A 20294-nucleotide genomic window follows, 5' to 3' on the forward strand; every position below is an offset into this window, starting at 1 on the left:
TCAAATGAAAAATAATATAAATATCAAATTTCAATGAAAATTAGAAATAATCAGTAACCACTCTAATATAACCATCATAGAGACATTAATAAAATCTCATGCGTGTGATGACTATTAGCCATATGCTGCAATTATATTATACTCATGATGGATAGTCCATTACCGTATACACGATATAGTATTGTCCATGATTTTTATTTATTATTTTGTATTTTTTTTATTCTTCATTCGCATTAATGGTTTGTTTAAAAACTATATTTTATATTATTATATATTTAGCCACAAACTGGATACGCTTTTCATTCGTTTCCCTCTTTTTCTCTATTGTCAATTTGACAAGTAAAAGTTATTTTCAAGATCACATCACGTCGAACAACCATTATGCCTTATTATTATTTAAACATTACGCGTATTTCTCCAAATACAATTAAACCACTTTACGTTTAATGTTAAATGCACGCTTTCGAAAATAGTATAAAACAACTATAAACAAAACATCGTGTACCCGATTATTTCTCTATTATTTCAAAACTATTATGTAAAATATAATTTATGAGGTAAAAGTTATGCAAATCAAAAAAAAATCATTTTCTTCATCCAAAAATTGTATAATCAAATCATATTGCTATGGCTGTAAACGTTTATTCCGCCTCAATATTATCTTCATCGTCCAAAAATGAAGGTAGTGCCTACGTAGTATACATACCTACCTATATAATATAATAATATAATACGTTTAATACGCGTAATAATATTAACTAATCTACCAGTACCGCTTGGAGCTGCACCCTTCGATTCCAGTTCAGAAAAACGATGCGGTTATAAGTAAAGGTACCCGACATTCCTGTTGCAACTTATTCCACCGTGGTCGAAGTGCAATCCAATCAAACAGGTATAGTACGCGCGTGGGTAATTTTGACGAGCTGAGAACATTTTTTTTTTAAAAATCTGAACCAAAATCGCTGCACCGTATACGTGGTTTTGGCTTGACGTGTCAAAATGTGGGCGGAATAACATTTTAAATGCGCGTGGATTAAATTATTCGCTGGAACATGCGTGTATGTATGCATATTATAATACATAATAAACGTGATGATGTATGGGCCAGCCAACTGAAAACATGTTGAACCACGTAGGGTTTCGACACAGTAGTCTGGACAGTGGGAAGGTGTTTGCATGACAGTTATGTATACTATAAGGGATTGATCAACTAAATCTGGAGACAGCGTTCGAGACGAGAATATTTATGGACTTCGTATAGTTTTGAAATTCTAGTTAAGCTATAAATTCAGCTTGCGTAAATCATTCAAATATAGCATATAATATAATATATTTTACATAGATATGCATTATAATTTATTATACACATACATAAATATATATCGTGCCAACAGTGATAACGACGACGAGACTAATGTATGTAGTGATCAAGTGAATGTTCGTCGTCACCATTGGACATTTCTCAATACGTTTAATAATACCATTCCTGCCTACCAATATAGATAATGATAAAAGTAATAATAATAAGAATAATGCTGCATTGAGAAATCACAACAAGATGTGAGAAATAACATTGTCCGGAGAAGATAATTATTATTGTGATGGTTTGATGTTCCCGCATATAAATAGCAATGATGTTAGTCGTAGGAAGGGAGACGTTTATATTACTATACCGTGTACCTCTACTACCACTTCATCAACATATTATTGCAATCAATCCTACCTGATTTAATCCTTTGGCGTTCGTGTCGACTGCGAGTTCTCACATAATATTACATTCATAAACTTTAACCACAATCAGATATATACTATATAATATGGTTATAAATTATAACTATGCAACTATAAAAATATACACGGCAATTCAAAAAACATGCACGAGACTTTAAAAAAAAATGTATTCTACCAAGATGCAAAGCAGTTTCATCAAAACACGTATGATATAAACATACCAATCTACTTTTTGTTTACAAATTGTATTATGCGACTACTAAACTCATGAGAATTAGTATTTCAGTATAATTTAAAATGTATTAAAACGAGATTACCAATCGTGACAAAACGCTTGTGGCTACGCGTAGGATGTTACCTGTATAGTAACATTACAAAACTAATTATTGCATATTATAATTAATTCTTTGTGGTGGTCCTAAGTCAAAATTAACTGTACCTAACATATGTTACGTTAATTATTAACCAACGTTTCTATTGAACTGAAAATTACTTTTATTTTTTTTTTTTTTGAAAATAAACACATTAAAAAAAAAAACAAATTAAAATCCACATTTGATAATTTAAAATATTATATATTTGTAGAACGAAATGAATACGATAAAGTAAAATGATTTCATTTATATTTCGATTAAAAGTGAAAATCAATTGAAATCGAATTATTTTCGTCATAAACTCATAACTTTTTAAGTATACTTTATTTTATAGCATCGCAACATTTATTTATTATGTGCTGCACAGAATACAGCCTGTCTGCCTGTATACCCATGACCCATCATAAGCATAGCAAAGCGAGCCGATCAAAAAAAAAAAAAAAAATTGAAAAACTTTTTTTGCGTACGTACTACGTTTAAATCAACGTTAGGTTATAACCGCGGATACGTACATCGTATATAATATATGTATTATTAAATTAAAATTTTCTCTGGCATTCATCACATCAATGCCAATGTCAACGATCCAAAAGTAATATATTATTATAAATTTGTAATGTATGCTAATGATATTATAAACGGTGTTTATAAACAAATAATTGAGACTGAATAATGTATAATATTATCGATCATATTGTACGATGTATATTGTACATACAATCTACATTATAGGTAGAGGAAAATACATAATACATCAAAACAAATCCTATAGACACTTGAAAGTGATTTTTTTTTTAACATGGATTAAAGTGTAGAAACGGTTAGTGCGGGTTAGACAAATATACGATTTATATTATAATGTATAAATATTATTATCGAGTAGTGAGTCCCTCCTTCACCTGTGCACGAACAACTTAAAGATATTTTGCGTATTATATTATGACGCTTACCATTAGATTTTTGCACGTTTTTCACGTTAGAGTTGAATGGCGGTGAGGCCACCACACCTAGACTCCTGTAACCCTCGTCCGATACTTCCGAACCGCTATCCGTGCCCACCGGTTCCGACTTCTTCGCGGCGTCCCCACGGGCTGTTTGAGACTTTTTCCGACCGGCAGCCGCGGGCGGACAATCGTACGCGGCCACTCTCAAACTGTCCGACACGCGACTGAACGGCGTCGTGTCCACTACGGACTCTTCCTCTCTGACGGTCGAGTGCCGCCTCTCGCCGATGGCCGTCACGGGCGTGGGGTTGAGAACGTGATACTGTCCGGTGCCTCGGAAGTTGTCCGACACCCGACACGTGGACGAAGTGTCCACGGTCACGTTGTCGTCGTCGTCATCGTCGTCGTCACCATCGTCGCCGTTGTTCCGGCCGCAGTCCGTTTTTCCGGTGTCGGGCTGTATGTCCACGGACGACTCTCTGGACGATCGCTGCAGACGGTCGCCCAACTCGGCGGCTAGTTCCGACGTGAAGTTCAACGAAATCTTCGGCGTCGGCGTGTCGTCCACACCGCTTCGCTGCCGCGCCGCCGACGGCGAACGGCTTCGGTCGTTGGGCTGTCGCTGTCCGTTGCAGGGCACGTGCAGCAGACGGTCGCCGCCACCGTTAACCGCTCCGGACGAAGGCGACGCCGACCGCCGCGCACGTCTCCCGCTGGGCGTCACTGACCTGGACCTGCCGGCCGCGTTGGCCACCGTCAAGTGGTCGGCGGCCCGCCGGGGAGTGGGGCTCCTGCTCCGGCGGCCCGCGTCCACTGGCGCACTAAGCTTGGCGGTCGGCCGCGGCGACGGCGATCGACTTCGGCGGCGGCTCGCCCGCTTGGCCGTGGCCAGTCCACCGGACGTCAGGCTCAAGCCGCCGGAGTAACCGCCGTTACCACTGCTACCCGTGCTGGACGTGGACGAACGTCGTGTTCTCGGCGGTGATCTATATAGATTTTACACACATAATACATGTATATGGGGATGATAAATATATTATGTGATGTTAATATTATTATATTATTATAAAGTTGTTTGTGCGATTTGTGTACGGAAATGCAGCACAGCGAAACGGACACAGTTTTGTAATTATTAGGGCTGTGAATATTATACGTATATATAGCTACAACATGCGTATCTAGCAGATGGTTTAGATTGGGGATGTACTGTATACGAGGTTTTCACTTTTGTAATGATTTTACTATGATATGAAACTGTACGGTTAAGAAAAATAGAAAATAATATATAAGTGAACAGTTGAACTGGTATACCAATAAGATTGATAGCCTCTTTAATTTTAAGTGTATACAATACATTACTTTACTTGATATAAATTAATTAGTTATGAGAAGGTAGTGTACAACAATTCCTTAGAATTGAAATTGAAATTTTAAAAAGAGGGAATTACTGTTTAATAAAAGAGTGTTCTCGAATAGACATTCTGAATGCTTTTTAAACGTATTTGTACACTTAACTACAATTAAAATATATTTGAGAACATAATATACCTGCAAGTACCTATACCGATTAAGTTTTAATAAAACATGTTTAGTTCTTAATTATCGAATGAAATTATTTCGTAAACCCATCTTATACTAAACTTCCACGATTACACTAATTCAATAATTTCAATTAAAAAAGAAATAATAATAATAATAAATGAATTTATATTTTATTATGTTTAGGAATATTTGTTTAATATATTATATTCACAGTCCTAATTAAGACATAACTATTATTATAACACTGATGCCGTTATTTGAAATAAAAATAACCTCCCATCATGATTGCAGGTGTGGTGGTTATTTATTAATGTCGTATCTGGTTATAAAATTATACTATTCGTTCCAACTGCAGCACTGCGATGTCATAATAATATACAACCTTGTACTATGAAACTCGTCAGCACTTAAATCTTACTGATTTTATTATGTCAGTATAGGTATGTGTATATTTGAAGTTCTACGATATATTATTTCATGTTCCCGTCGAAAAAAAATTCTCACAAAAAGTACAAGAATTTTATGTGTTTATAAACAAAAACCAAATAGATTATTAAATGTTTTTCTCTTTCCGCATTATAAATGCGCAGTTATACATGCCTATGAATAATATACTCCATGCAAATCCTACTCAGTACATGCTAAACGTATTATACAAACATACATAATATACCTAATAAAATACAACAAAGTACTGACCTTTCATAGTGTACTTGGGCGTGCGATAATTCCAACGTGGGCCCGCCGCTTCTGACACCCGTCAGTTTCGCAGATACCGGCGCTCGATGAGCTATTTAAGTAAAATTAATAAAAAAAAAAAATAAAACAATAAAAAAAAAAAAAATAGAAGCCTAAAAACGATAAAACAACAAACGCATGACCAAAACTAACTACGACGCTACAACAACACAATATGATGTGTCCAGTGGGACTTTTACGTAAGAATCAATTGCTCGACAAATGGCCTACACCAATACTTTATTACTGTTGACCTTGTAAGAAACGTATTATTTTATTCCCTGCCGCCCATAAACTATACGCTAATACGTAGGTATATATTATAAATGCGGGCATAATAACGTACGGCTTTACGGTGTGTTGTTTTGTTGTTTAGCGGACAAGATATATGTTTTTAATCCCATTACATATTATATTTGTTTTCTTTCGCTTTAGGTAAAATGTGGCTTACCAGTTTTGCATCGGCATGGGTCGTGTTTGTCCAAGTAATGAGACAGTGTGTCCCAACCACCGCCCACTCTAACCATAACGTGACTCCTCAGTATCTATATAAGGATGATATTATTATACACGCACGCCGAAAAAAAAACAATTTAATATATTAGTCGAATGGACAAGAGTATTTTACAAAAACTATTGCGAATATACAAATCACAAGTACTTACCCTGACAAATATCAAGACTTTAGTATCGCCGATACGGTATTTTCCTTCGGACACTCTAATCATCGGGAACTGGGTCGGACACTTGCACCTCTCCACAAGATCCCGTACCTAACAAAATAAAAAATAAGGTTACGTGTACGTTTGGCTAATGCATAAAAAACAGAAAAATAATAGGAGATGAGATTTTGTGGGCACGGCAACCACGTCGAACACGGTAATTTGTATTTGGCACTCAAACATGCATGTATGCTCTATGTTTTACAGTTAACTAGTATATGATTAATATTATCATTCATATTAGAAAGTACTCTATTACAATTCGAGAATTCAATTTTATATCAGTAGCCAAAAATAACAGAGTACCTAATAATAATACTTAAACAAATCAAACTATAGTAAATATAATTTATTTTACAGTTGCAAACTGATATACTTATTTTAGGCTATATAAATAATAAAAAAATATACAATTTTGTTTATTTTCTATTATCTTTTTAAAAAAATATCAAAATCTAAAAAACTGAATAGTTTTTCAATTCCTGCATTTCACGTTTTAACCTACATTATAAATATCAAATAAATAACATAGAATTCTGAAATTATTATTTAAAAAAGTAAATACATTGCCAAATTAATTTCAGACTACGTAATGTAACCCAATTACAATGAATATCTTACCATTATAATAAACTAATAAAAAAAAAAAAATATATATATATATATATATAATATATGCTGAATTATTTTAAAATGAGATAAACATAGTATAATATACATGTTATAACTACTAATTTGTTCAACATATTTAATATTCGCTACGACCATCAGTAGTTTTTAGATAACGTAATAACTTGAACTATAATTTGTTCTCTCGTAATCGTACATCAAATAATAAGAACATAATATTAATACATTGATCGTGAGATAAAACTATATAGAAAATAATAGAAATTAGCTATATGAATATTATATTATACAATAATGATTATCAACCCACGAAGTGTTTACCGAAATAACTGGTTTTACTTTTTACAGTATTAGCGTTTCATATATATATATATATATATATTTTTTTTTTTGTTCACATCATATGACTATACATTGGTTTTATCTATTCATACAATTTAAGCAACATACGAACATTTCGTTCGGATCAATATTTCCACGCAATATTGTGTACAATGTACACATGTTTGTCGTTAAGCTTTCTGCTGCAATGCCGACTTATTATTATTATTTTAATTAGCACTATAACTGCGCATTGCACCGAATTTATTCTCGTGTCATTGTACTAAATTTTAATTAAGTTGGGCCCAGTGTATGTGATGTTGTATCAATCACAATCCACTGTGTTCGCGCGAGTTGTGCCCCAGGTACGCTGCACCGGTGGCTAAGGTCGGCAACTTCTTAACGCTTTGTTTTCACTAATTCGCAGTGTCACGATGTTTTCTTTTTGTCTATTAAAAATCAAGGTTATGTGCCGCATTCACGCCGATAAAGGATCACAATTTTCATACGAACATCATTTTTGGTAAATAAAACCTAACATAAAACAATGTTATTGGACACTGATTTTCGCTGATAAAATAATTATTAACTGGCTATATGATATTAAATATATATTATACTAATATAACATATTAATTAAATATAACATAAAAATACCTAAATTTAATCAATTTTTTTTAATATAAAATGTAAAAATGGATGTATTTTTATTGTTTCAATTGAGTTGTAACTAAATTCGATCGTTATAAAACATAAATGTCAATAAAACAAATATATTTCATTTAAAATAAAGGATATATATTATATAATTAAGTTATTTCGAAATAATTGATTGGTATAAGTAAAAATTGTTTTATTGATAAATAAATAAATACAAAAATATCAAGCTTATTTAAAATGTAATTAATTTCAACTCTATAAACAATATCATATTTTTTATAATACGTTAATGTATTTCATATACCTAAGCGAAATTTTTTTATGTTTAGTCGAAGAATATTAAGTAATCGTAAAATACTTCATACATTGAAGTATTATTAGTTACAATTTTATGCAAATGTTCAGTGCCCCAATAGGTACGCACCTTTATGTGTAAACTTATTCTTTCAAACGTTTTATATTAACTATATTTATATCATAATTCTAAAAACAATTACTTGTTTCAAAATATTTCTAGTATAAATTTTTTTTAAATTTTTTCTAATATTTATTATTCTAATAATTATTGTTTTATGCATAGGTTAATTCTTTTAGTTCAATATTTAGTTGAGAATTAACAATATAATTTTGCCTATAAATTACGATACGACTACAATAATTTACAATGTAATTATTTCGTTACTCTATTTCACTATTTATATTACAGGCAAGTAGTCAACTTCACTTTCAGATATTGTACAATAATAAATGTATATTTCTCACTTTATTAACATGATCAATACTATAAGCATTTCACTTCCTAACTTTTTGTGGTTTTATCATATTATCACAGTAAGTACTTCTCTTAATAAAAGTAATGAAATATTAACTCTAACGCGTAGAATGAATAAAAATTGTGGTTACCTACATATTATATCAATAATTTATTATTATCATAAATTTGCAATGTAAAACTTTTGACATGTAAAATAAATTGAAGAATCGTTTTCTAATATTACGATTAAACACACTAAAATATATTATTATGCGGATAAATGGTACAATGTTATTAGATATTAAAATGTATATACACGTATAATTTATAAGTAGTTTATCCATGAAGTAGAAACTTGTTACTATATAGTAACAAATTTGATATTATAATATATATAACAGCAATCTAAATTTCTATCATCAAATAAAGTTCATTATTTATTAAATATTCCAATTATAATAATTACCATTTCGTCTAAGCTTTTCAAATCATTAGTCACAATTTGAGGCAATGGCGCATATTCAGTTAGGTCTTCGCCGTCGCTCAAATCAGTATCATCTCCGTCATTAAAATCAGTTCCTTGTGAAAATTGAGCATACTTTTTATCTGCTGCGATTTCTCGATCAATCTGTCTTTCCATTTGTACTAACATCGGAGCTGGCACACCAACTCTAGCACCACGTCTAGCGACCTAGAAAAATTTTATCCATAATTTTTTTATTAATTTTATAATATTTTTTTTTTCGAATTTTTTTTTATATAATACCAATTTACCTCTAACAAACATAAGATCACATGTTTTTCGTTTTTTCGCATTATAAGATCATCGGTTTCAAACAACAGACATTCAAACACACCAAGTCCATTTCTGCACCAATTGATGAAATTGGAAACATTGTCTCTAGCAAAAAATGTCCCACCTTTAGCGCCGGGTAAGTATCGTACGGGTGGTAATTGAAGAACTATGGTCGCAATGCCGCTAATATTAGATTTCCCAGCTGCTTGTCTTCGATTCACATGTTCCTCTGCATAGTTTCTTACACAGTTTGAATGCTATAAAATAAAATAAAATATCTTGTCAAGAGTTGTATTTACTTTAATTAACATACTGATAACTTATAATAGTGTAATTTATATCTTAATTGTCATATGACGCCTTAAAAATTGTAAGAAATTTAAATCAAATAGCTTTATTTTTTAGAATAACAATAATACTATATTTTTATTGAGTATAGGTACCTACGTATTTTTATTTATTTTTTAAGAAGTCGACAGTAGTAATTATAAAACAAAAATTATAAATTATACGTTTAAGTAAACATAAACAATACTACGCAGTTATGTCTATAATTTTCCGTCAATCAGATAATCAAATTATTATTTTTAAACTGACACCTACGTAGTAGATTTTAAATAAAAAAGTATCGAAATTTTAGATGAACCTAACCATGTTCCAGTTTTTTGCATGTCAAGGCTGATTATTAAAATAGTGATACTTTGATTCAAATCGATCGTTTGTTAGCAAGCATTCACTATATATTGAATATTGATACGTCATTCACGCAAGTATTCAACAAAGTATAGACTAGAAGTACAATAAAATACAATAAACCGTGCGAAACACGCATTCAGAGTTAACTACACTTAACACCCATTACTAAAGTATTTAACAACAATTCAATACTGAATATAGAATGCGTTAACCGTAATTGTACTTAATCAATTGTTTAATTCAGTAGAAGATAGATGGGAACAATTGCGAATGTTGACAATGTACCTATATGATAATGAATATTGAATGCATCTTGGTCACACCAGTAAACACTAAGTAAGCATATATTGTAGAAAGACTAAGTTATATCACAGTTATATAAATATATTTCCTACAATTCTACATATTGCATGTATCAAAATTGCTCACAATTTATCAATTTTTTTTTTTTAATTTATTAAGACAATAGTTAAAAATATGTCAATATATTTTTATACATTAAATAACTTCATGCGAAAACTTAAATGTATTCAATGTGAGAGATTTATTTAGGTCAGTCCATTGTTATTAAAGCAAGGCTAAATTTAAAAAGGCTTCTACACCTATTTGCACCCTTAATTCACGTACAACGTTAAGTACTCGTGAACTTTTAACCAGAGTAATATTTTTATAACCATAACTAAAATAAATAATAATTGTTTAAAATATTTATTATTATTATTATTATTATTCTATATTATAATAAAATATAATAATAGTTTTAACATTAATTATTTGTACTTTTTTTAAAAACATTTCAAAAATAACTCTAAATCCTTATATTAATTATATTACCTATAAGAATTTAACTAAGTGCTAATATTTTTGGAGAAAAAAAAATATGAATAATGTGATTTCAATGGAATCAATGTTATATACAAGTTGAATAAGAGTTCTTAATTTTTTTTTTATTTATTTATTTTTTTTTTTTGATATATGATAGACTAGATAAATATTTGTTGTACAATAAATATAGTATTATATATATTTAAAATAATATATATTGTATTATACAAAATCAACATATAGGTACAGTTTTAATAGTACCTATTATACCTATATATTATTCTCGATGTTATGTTAACATTATATATCTACTAATATCCTAGAGTTACTCATTGATAGGCGGAGATATTTCTTTTCAAAAATAAGAGTTACTCTATTATTTTATGATTTATATTCAGTTAAAGAAAACGTCTACGTATATACAATTTCAGAATGGCGGTGAAAAAAAGACAATGTAGAGCAAATCGAATTGCAAAAATAATCGACCGTAGCCATTTACACAGCAAAAATTTTAATCTGAATTCAACTTGCGTTGAAAGTATCGTTGTTTTCTATTTCTTAATAAATACATCGTTATCGTTTTGCCCAAACTATATAATATTCTCATCTGCTTTGGTCAATCGAAACATCGGTATAGGTATGACGCTTTCCAATAGATTGAAAATAACCAGCGTAATGTCCTTCTTCGCACGACAACCAAAACGAATCAAAATAACTTATTTCCTGTCATTAATTATTACCATTTTTATAAGAAACTCCTCACATTATAGTTTTTGCCTAAAACTCAAAAATAAACTAGAATAAAGAAGGAAAATATTCATAAGCTAGGTATATTAAAAAAATCTATCGTAATAATAAGTAATATAAATCGAATCATATAAAATAGTCAAGAATATCCTCAATAGTTAAATATAATAAATTATATAAATTATTATAAATTAAAGCGGATAAGAATCTCATTAATCTATAAGTATAATATAGTAGAGTACCGAGTAATGGATATTTATAAAATGAGTAGCCTATACTCAGATTTTTAAATAACTCATTACTCCAGGGCCTAAATTTGTGTGCAGTAACACACACTATGTGTAGTAGCTAATATTAAATGTGCAGTAGCAAATTTAAAAGTATGCATTACTTAAATTTGTATTTTAACCGAAGTTATTTTACATTTAGTTATAGAGGTATCAAGGATTTTTATAGAAGATTGTCTTAGGTTGTATTTATTATAACTAATTATTAATAAATATCAAAAACAATTATGGTACGAAGTTATATGTGGCATGTGTACTACTAATAGTCTATGTTTATTATTTAAAAAGATTTTGAAGTATAGTATTAGATGTGCAGCAACAAAATACCCTAATTTTAGGCCCTGCATTACTCAGTACTCATAATAATAAATAATTTGTTGTAACCTTATAAAATATAAACTGAACTTTTTAATAATTTACATACGTAGAAAAATACTCAGATTAAACTAGTTTATACAAGATGTGATATGAATGAATAGTAGATTTATATAATATACGTTAAAATACGTCTGAAGTAATTGGTAAGACATAAAAATAAAATGCAAAGAATGGTGAATTTAACCATAAAACCGTTATATAATTCTATATATTATATTATATTACTGATTACTATAATTAATTTAAATTATAAGACCATAATCATTTGTAAAAGTTGTATTCAAAATGTTATTAGCTAAATATCGTTTTGTTTTTGTATAAAATAATTAAATCATATTTATTGGCAGATTAAAATTATTCATTTATCATTTAACATAATTATTTATGATAATAAATAATATATAGGTATCAAATATCTGAAATGTATACTTTCTACGGTTTTTGACCTCTCAAACATTATGGTTTATTTACCAGATTTCTTTTCGACCTTTACACTTGAATATAACTTGCAAATCATCATGTATATATTGTACATGATGTTAGTTTGACGTACATTCATTTTGACCCGATTTAGTATGTCCAACAAAAACATTTCTAATGTTCAAGTAAAACACCCGAAGAAGGTATATTCGTCACGTATAAACATATACCGTTAAGTAAAAAATCAACATTATTATAAAATATAAATTTAAATGTATAAAAATTGATAACTTTACATAATTATTATTTAGTTGAATAACTTTAAAAAAGTTGAATAATGTGATAATAATTATAATTTTGTTGATAACATTTTCCATTAGCTGTAATAATTTTTTATTTATTTTTGTATATACATACATTATACATGTATAATATATGTACAGTTTTATCACTTTTTTCTTGGTAATTATTATCCAACTGTACATGTGTTGCTAAATGATAATTAAAAATCTATGTCCTAAGATATACGAAAACCGACACTCATCATCACTCATCAGTAATAACTTATTAATTATATCATTTCCGGAGTTCGCTCATGCATTAAGAAAAACAATTATATAATTATGGGAACTGAAAACAAAATATTTTGGATTTGAATAACAGTTAAACATATATCTTTTTAAAATTATACATAATATAATTTTTAAATTAAATGTTCGTTTTTAATTATAAAAGCAAAAAAATCAATTTAATTGGACTTTATTTTTAATTCACTAATAATGAATAAAAATACAACACAATGAATTAAAAAATTATAATTTAAAAAAACCTCAACACTGATCAAAAGTTAAATTTTACTTTAAAAAATATACAAAATTGTGTTGTTGGCCGATTATTTTTTTTAGATAGGTTCAGTAAGTAGGTACATTCTACAGATATCATTGTAGATAGTTATAATATCCAATCTAGTAAGTATATGAAAACGTAATTTCTAAGTTTTACGCATCGAATGATATAACAACCACTATAAAATAATAAGCAGTTTATATATAACGTTATATAAATATTATCCTTATCCTAAGTACAAATGTCTTTAAAATGAAAATAAAAACAATGTAATATGGTTCAGTGGCACGTATAGTATACTAATGACCTGTATGGTACGAATGTATAGTACGGTCTATTTTAGAGATAACATCAAGACGTATAGTACACATCATCAAGAGAATATAGCATATTTCAATAAATTGTGTGCAATTTATGCATAACTGTGGATTATGTCAACAAAGTAATGCATTAGTTCAATAAATAATAATAGATTTATATGATTTTAAAACTGATAATATTAATATGATACATAAGAGAAAACGAACCATAACACTATATCCTAAAATCCCGTTAATCAAAGTAGTTCAATGCGGGAAAAAAATATGAATTTAAATTATGATACAACTTGAATGGCTACCTACATGGATTAATTGTAAATTTACTATATTTTCAGTGACCATTAATCCATTAAGGTGTTTTAAACACATAATGGAGACCATCAATAAATGGACGAAGCACGTTGTACGTGATTTCCTACAGGAAAGAGAAAATCGTGCTGCAATCGAATGCGATACAATACTGTACAGGCGTACCGCATTCAGCGGTATGCGGAATAGAAACTATCTATACCTATAATATGCAATGAATATAACAGATACGATTTATTGGAATAAATACCTACCAAGTACCTATAATAGCACTTAGGTGTATAATTGTAGCCAATAATTGACTAAATATCCCATACATTATGTGCACACAAATAAGCGCATAGTTGACTACACATACAGATTAATAGTTTAATAGATATTATGCAGTACCAAATATATTTTTTAAAACAATAACTTTTTTTTACAGATTGCCTTAAATAATATATACCTGATTAATTGAATAGATTCCAGTCAATAAGTGGTTATTTCCTCTAGACCCTTTCATCATAACCACTTAAAATAGTTTAAACTAATTAGTAATCGAGACGAAATAATAACACGAACAATGATGAAAAAAAATATTTATAAATTATTATTTAACAATAAATAATAACATCATGAACAAAAAAATAAATCTAATATAATGTGTCAGACATGCTTCATCTATATCTTCAAATAATTTATGTATATTTTACATGTAGGCTAAATAATATTATGAAATGTGATAAACTTTATCACAATATACACTGCTAATTAGTTATTACAGTCATCGATGGGATTTTTTGTCCTAGGTACTCGTAGGTTAGGATCGTTTAAAGTGTCAAACAAATACATAACACGATATTATTCATCAGTGTCATTTAAAGTATAGACATAAGTTTTCAATTCATTTATAATATTATTCAATGTCAAAAAAGATTTAAAAAAAAAGTTGTTGATACTATATAATTCATTACTCTTACTTAAATTTAGATATGAATAATCTATTTTGTAAAAATCATTAACAAATTGTACTCTTTATTTAAATAAAAAACCATTACAAGTCAGCCAAAAGTAATAATTGACCTATTAATATTAATAATATTATTCAGCCATAAATTATCTTGTTTAAATTATTAAATTATTTATTATTCTGGTTATGTGTAAGAACTAAGAACATATTTTATTTTTATAGCATTATTATAAATAGATTAAACATTTTTTATACTAGAAAATTTAGCAATTGAGTATGTATAAAATGTTTTTGGTTCACCTATATTTTGTTAAATCAATCTAGCAATGTTTTATTATTTAATTTAATTGTATTTCCATATCCTATTCACGTACTTCGAAATATTTAATTATTTATTCTAAATCTAGAAGTATACTGAAAGAAAAGAATGCCGCAGAGTTTAAAAATAAGTACTTGTCGTTAAAATGGAATGACCTTTTTAAATGGAATCTTCCAGAGAGACTAAATCTCAACATTGTAAGATCCATGCCAAGTTCATTCCAACTCTGATTCCGACAAAACAATAACATTTGTTAGGTAGGTTCTTAAAATATATTAAATAGAGTTATTTAGAATATAGACTTTAAACGTATTTAGTGAATACTTATATATGTATAATGTATATTATAACGTGATGATTAAGTCCGACAATATTTTATTAAATCACCACATAGTTCACGTTTTAATTTATATTCCACTTATGCACCATGATCCACGCTAATTATAATTAATAATAATAATAATAATAAAATATAACTTTACCTTGCACAAAGCCACGCCGGTATCAAGTCTATCCATGAAATTATTTACGTTTATGTAGAGCTCAGGATATAAACCATTCAGCCATTCAGCTAAATCCTCTTTCATGGCGTAAAGATATTCTTCACTGGACTTGAACGGCCGAAACGACCGTGATTCCACTAATAATGCCATCTGTAATAAAATATTTTACATTACTATTATACAAAAGACATTTGATATTGAATATCAGTAGTTATTTTTGCAAGTTATAAAATAGTATTGCACCATAGACCATAGCTTACAATATGACGCAGTAACACAGTAAAAAATATAAGTAGAACTTAATTCTCATAAGGAGCTTATTTATTATTAATATTTAAAGATTTTGAAATTTTACAACTAAATATCATCACAATACATAAATCATAACACTTTTTAAAAAGCTCACTAAAACTATATTCTTGAACATACATAATATATTATTACGTATCTATGCATTTGATAGAATTATATAACTACGGAGAGCAAAATGTATTTATTCGGAACCGTATTTTCGTCGAAACAAATGTTATTTGAAATTTATTTTTATTATAATCGTAATCCATTTGCCATTTGAAATTTATTATGTCAAAAAATGAATTCAATTTAAAATATGATTTTATTCGGAATAATATTCTATTGGAAACACATTATTTTGTTTGAACTGTAATAAATAATAATATATTGAACGATATTAAATATTTTGATGGAATCTTATTTGCTCAAAACATTATTTTCATAAAAATATTTCATTTCTATATTAATAAGTATTATTTTAAACAAATAGGTATGTTTCCGAATAAATACGATTCCAAAATGATATTTTTTCGAAGGTTTCGAGTAAATACTTTTCGAATAAAATACTTTTATGACTTATGAGTACATAGTACTATGTTTCCAAATCAAAACAGTTGCAAAATAAATACAATTGAAAAAAAAAAATTCCAAATTGTTATTATCTGACCAATTAATTTTCAACAAAATATATTTGTATAGGTACGTCAAGAACCGACATATCAAATATCAATCAATTTTATTTTTACTTTTAAAAAACAGCCTTTACAAACCCTATGGTTTTAACCTATTTTATTTTATTCCTAAATAAATATCTCGAATACTAGATATATTTAAATATTTTATAAATAAATGGCATATGGAATATGGATATACCGATAGGTGTGTTTATTTTTTACATATTATTTTGCACTATTAACATTCACTAGGTATTCATTAGAATCAATGTAACTATATAGTATACGAGTATATACTACACATTTTGATTATCACGGATAATTCGCTATGCAGAGTTCATACACCTGGATACCATTGTTATTATTTTATAATTGATTAGAGTTTTTCTTTTAATAAATAACTACTATTATCATAGAGAACCCCAACGAAAAAAATTATTTTTCAAGTAACTCAATTTTTAATATTGAATCATATTACTATAATACTATAAATATTATATATTATCATGTTGTAATGGGTGACATTCAATATTATAAGATTTAATGGGAAACTATACAAAAAAAAAAATAGGCCATTCATAATTCTAATCTATTTTATAAATATGTAATTTTTTTTTGAATACCAACTGAATTTACGATATATAACTACCTAGTATCAACTTGAATGAAAAATTTTAATTTACTATAGGTTTAACAAAAACATTTATGAATACATACAAGCTATCGAAATGTACAAAATAATATGTATTAATATTATGTCAAAAAATATTCTAGTATATTAAAATATCAAGTCTCGGCACTCTAAATTACTATGGAACAATGTATTTTAGTTTATTTTCAGATTAAAAATTAGTTTTGTATAATACGAAAATGCGTGTACCAATCGAAAATAATTAAATAATAATTGTTTAACCTAGAATATAGAGTATAATTCATTATAAAACGCATCATTTTTGGTTAATAAAATAAACTTAACGTTTAAAAATAATTTATTAAAACCGCAAAGAAATTAGATACAACAGGATTTTGTGTAGCTGAAAAAAAGAGCACGCACGTGGCATGATTGTCGCCCACACTGTTTATAACGGACCACTTCCAAATTAGGCTGTTATTTTAATATACTGAGGGGAATAATCTAATCATTCAATATGAAACAAATTTATTGTGAAGCATTGTAGTAATAATAACTGTTTAACAAGATGGTATCAATTTAATTTGTTCCATTATTATTACTATAAATACTTAATATAAATTTAAAACACATAATAAATATTAATGAAATTAAACACCGTGAGTTATGAGTTTATGACTAAAGCATATTTAAAAAAGATGTGAACAAACCAAACATATATCCCTACATATTATATTCTTCACGTGTGAAGTAAAATGTTTCACATGTGAAAATGAACATATGCACTTATATTAGGTATATAGATTAAGTTATAAAAATCTGAGTAACATTAATGAGTGCTAGTACTAAATAAAAGTGCTCTATAGAATAGATGGAATAGGTATTTATATTTTAATAATTACATATACATATATATATGTATAACGTAAACCAGAGGTATTAAGATTTTTTCATGCCACGGCTTTTTATTTCTTCGCAAAATTTTAGTAGCTCCTAGTGATCAAAAACGATAATGTTTAATTTATTGTATGTAAATATGTTTATTTATTTAAAAATAAGTAGTTATATTATTGTAAATGCATTAATAATTGTCTAACAACAAATGTTATAAGTATGTATAGAACACTAAAATTAAATATTTTATGTTAAGAATAAAATAAGATATTAATCACCATCATTATTACAATAATCATTATTTGTTTTCTTCTATGCCGCAGCTCCCCTGACCAACACTATACACCTAGGTGCACCTTATAGTTAGTAGTCGCTACGCACAACTTAACACTTCTGACGTTAACCGTAAAATTGATTTTAAAATTATAAAATTTACATACAGTATAAAGCATTTAAATGAAAAATTTAACTTAAAATAATATACACCTATTAAATTTTTATTTTATTTGTTAAAGTATAAACCATTTAGTATTATATTTATTCAAAATACGGTAGTATAATCAGACTACAGTATATAAATTACTTTATATGTAATACATTATATTACATTTTGATAATTTAAATTTGGTACTTATCTAGTGGTCACTACAATATAGATAACAAATGTTTTTAAATTTTAAATGCATAATAATTATTATTTATTTATCGTTAAATATAAGAATACTTAAACTATCGCATTTAAATAATTATTTTAAGTAAAACTCTTGTTAAAAAAATGATATTATATGAATATTAGATAATTGCGAATATTTTCAACGTTCATGTTTCTCGAAAACTAAGAAGAAAATCGAAAAACTATTTGCTTATATTTTTAATGCAATATTAAGTATAAATTTACAAAATTATTTAGGTAAGTAATTATGCAACTCAAAGTTTATTTAAATGCGTGGCGGAGACAACTTACCTAGGTATCAAAAATAAAATAATACCTATCTATCTGTCGTAAATTACATTAGTTCAAAATACGTAAGCGCAAACACTTTTGACTTAGATGAAATATTTTTAAGGGAACACTGTGTTAAGAACATTTTTGCCCTATTTTACACTTAGGTAATAATTAATAATTTTTTTTTATGCTAAGAATTTTATTTTAAGTATTATGTTGTAATAGGTTTAACAAATTTATCTTTGATGATTACAGCTTACTCAGATCAAAGTTGTTTTATTTATTTGTATTAGTATACACTTTACCTAATAACCATTTATAATATATTTTTTAAATTAAACAAAAATTTAAATTTATTTATCGAATAATATTACAAATAATTATACCATACATTATTATATTTCATTAACTATACAGTAGTTAGCAAGGTAGTTAGTTAAAATAAATAGTACATTATTAAAATAACTTAATAGCTTATATCTATCTGACTTATCAATATAGTCTATAGTACAATGTTCATCAAATATGAGCTGTCATTAAATAGTTTATTATATATTTTACATGAATTAAATGACATATTATAATGTTAAAGCTGATGTTTGCAATATGGTAATAGATAAATGGTAATAAACACAAATTCACTGTAAATATTTAATATTAATTTAAAATGTAAAAGGAAGTAAAAAAAAATAAGATTATTAGAAACTTTAAAATGGTTTTAAAATGAGGACTCTAATTATTAAGTACTTATGAGTTATGTTGTATTATTTATTCTACTAAATCTCAAAGATAGGTTTCTACAGTATTTCTCTCAAGTCACAATGCATTATATACACAAGTAATACAACACAATCACTGTAAAACGGCACACGTGTTTAATTATAAGCACCACAAGGCACAAGCCTGTGTACAGCATTTTATTGATGTTCCTGCCCTCCGGTGGCCAAAAGCGACGAACCTTGGGACATTTTTGCGCATTGTATTTGGCGCAATCGATTGGGCCGCAGCCGGCAAAGGGAGCGCGAGAGTGCTGCACATATA

At 28.0% G+C, this 20294-nt stretch overlaps 1 protein-coding gene across 2 annotated transcripts in view; it reads right to left on the reverse strand.

Moving 5' to 3' along the window:
- LOC114126155 (GAS2-like protein pickled eggs) overlaps positions 1–20294 on the reverse strand; it is a 34765-nt gene that overhangs the window by 3602 nt on the left and 10869 nt on the right. For both annotated transcript variants that reach the window (XM_050203607.1, XM_050203606.1), the window contains exons 2-8: positions 15794–15964; positions 9191–9469; positions 8883–9107; positions 5995–6102; positions 5781–5874; positions 5291–5381; positions 3056–4035 (exon numbers count right to left, since the gene is read on the reverse strand). In XM_050203607.1, coding sequence (XP_050059564.1) covers positions 3056–4035; positions 5291–5381; positions 5781–5874; positions 5995–6102; positions 8883–9107; positions 9191–9469; positions 15794–15964 — 1948 coding nt within the window. The remainder of the gene's footprint in view (positions 1–3055; positions 4036–5290; positions 5382–5780; positions 5875–5994; positions 6103–8882; positions 9108–9190; positions 9470–15793; positions 15965–20294) is intronic.

Source organism: Aphis gossypii, chromosome 3 (assembly GCF_020184175.1).
Source record: "Aphis gossypii isolate Hap1 chromosome 3, ASM2018417v2, whole genome shotgun sequence".
Classification (NCBI taxonomy): Eukaryota; Metazoa; Arthropoda; class Insecta; order Hemiptera; family Aphididae; genus Aphis; species Aphis gossypii.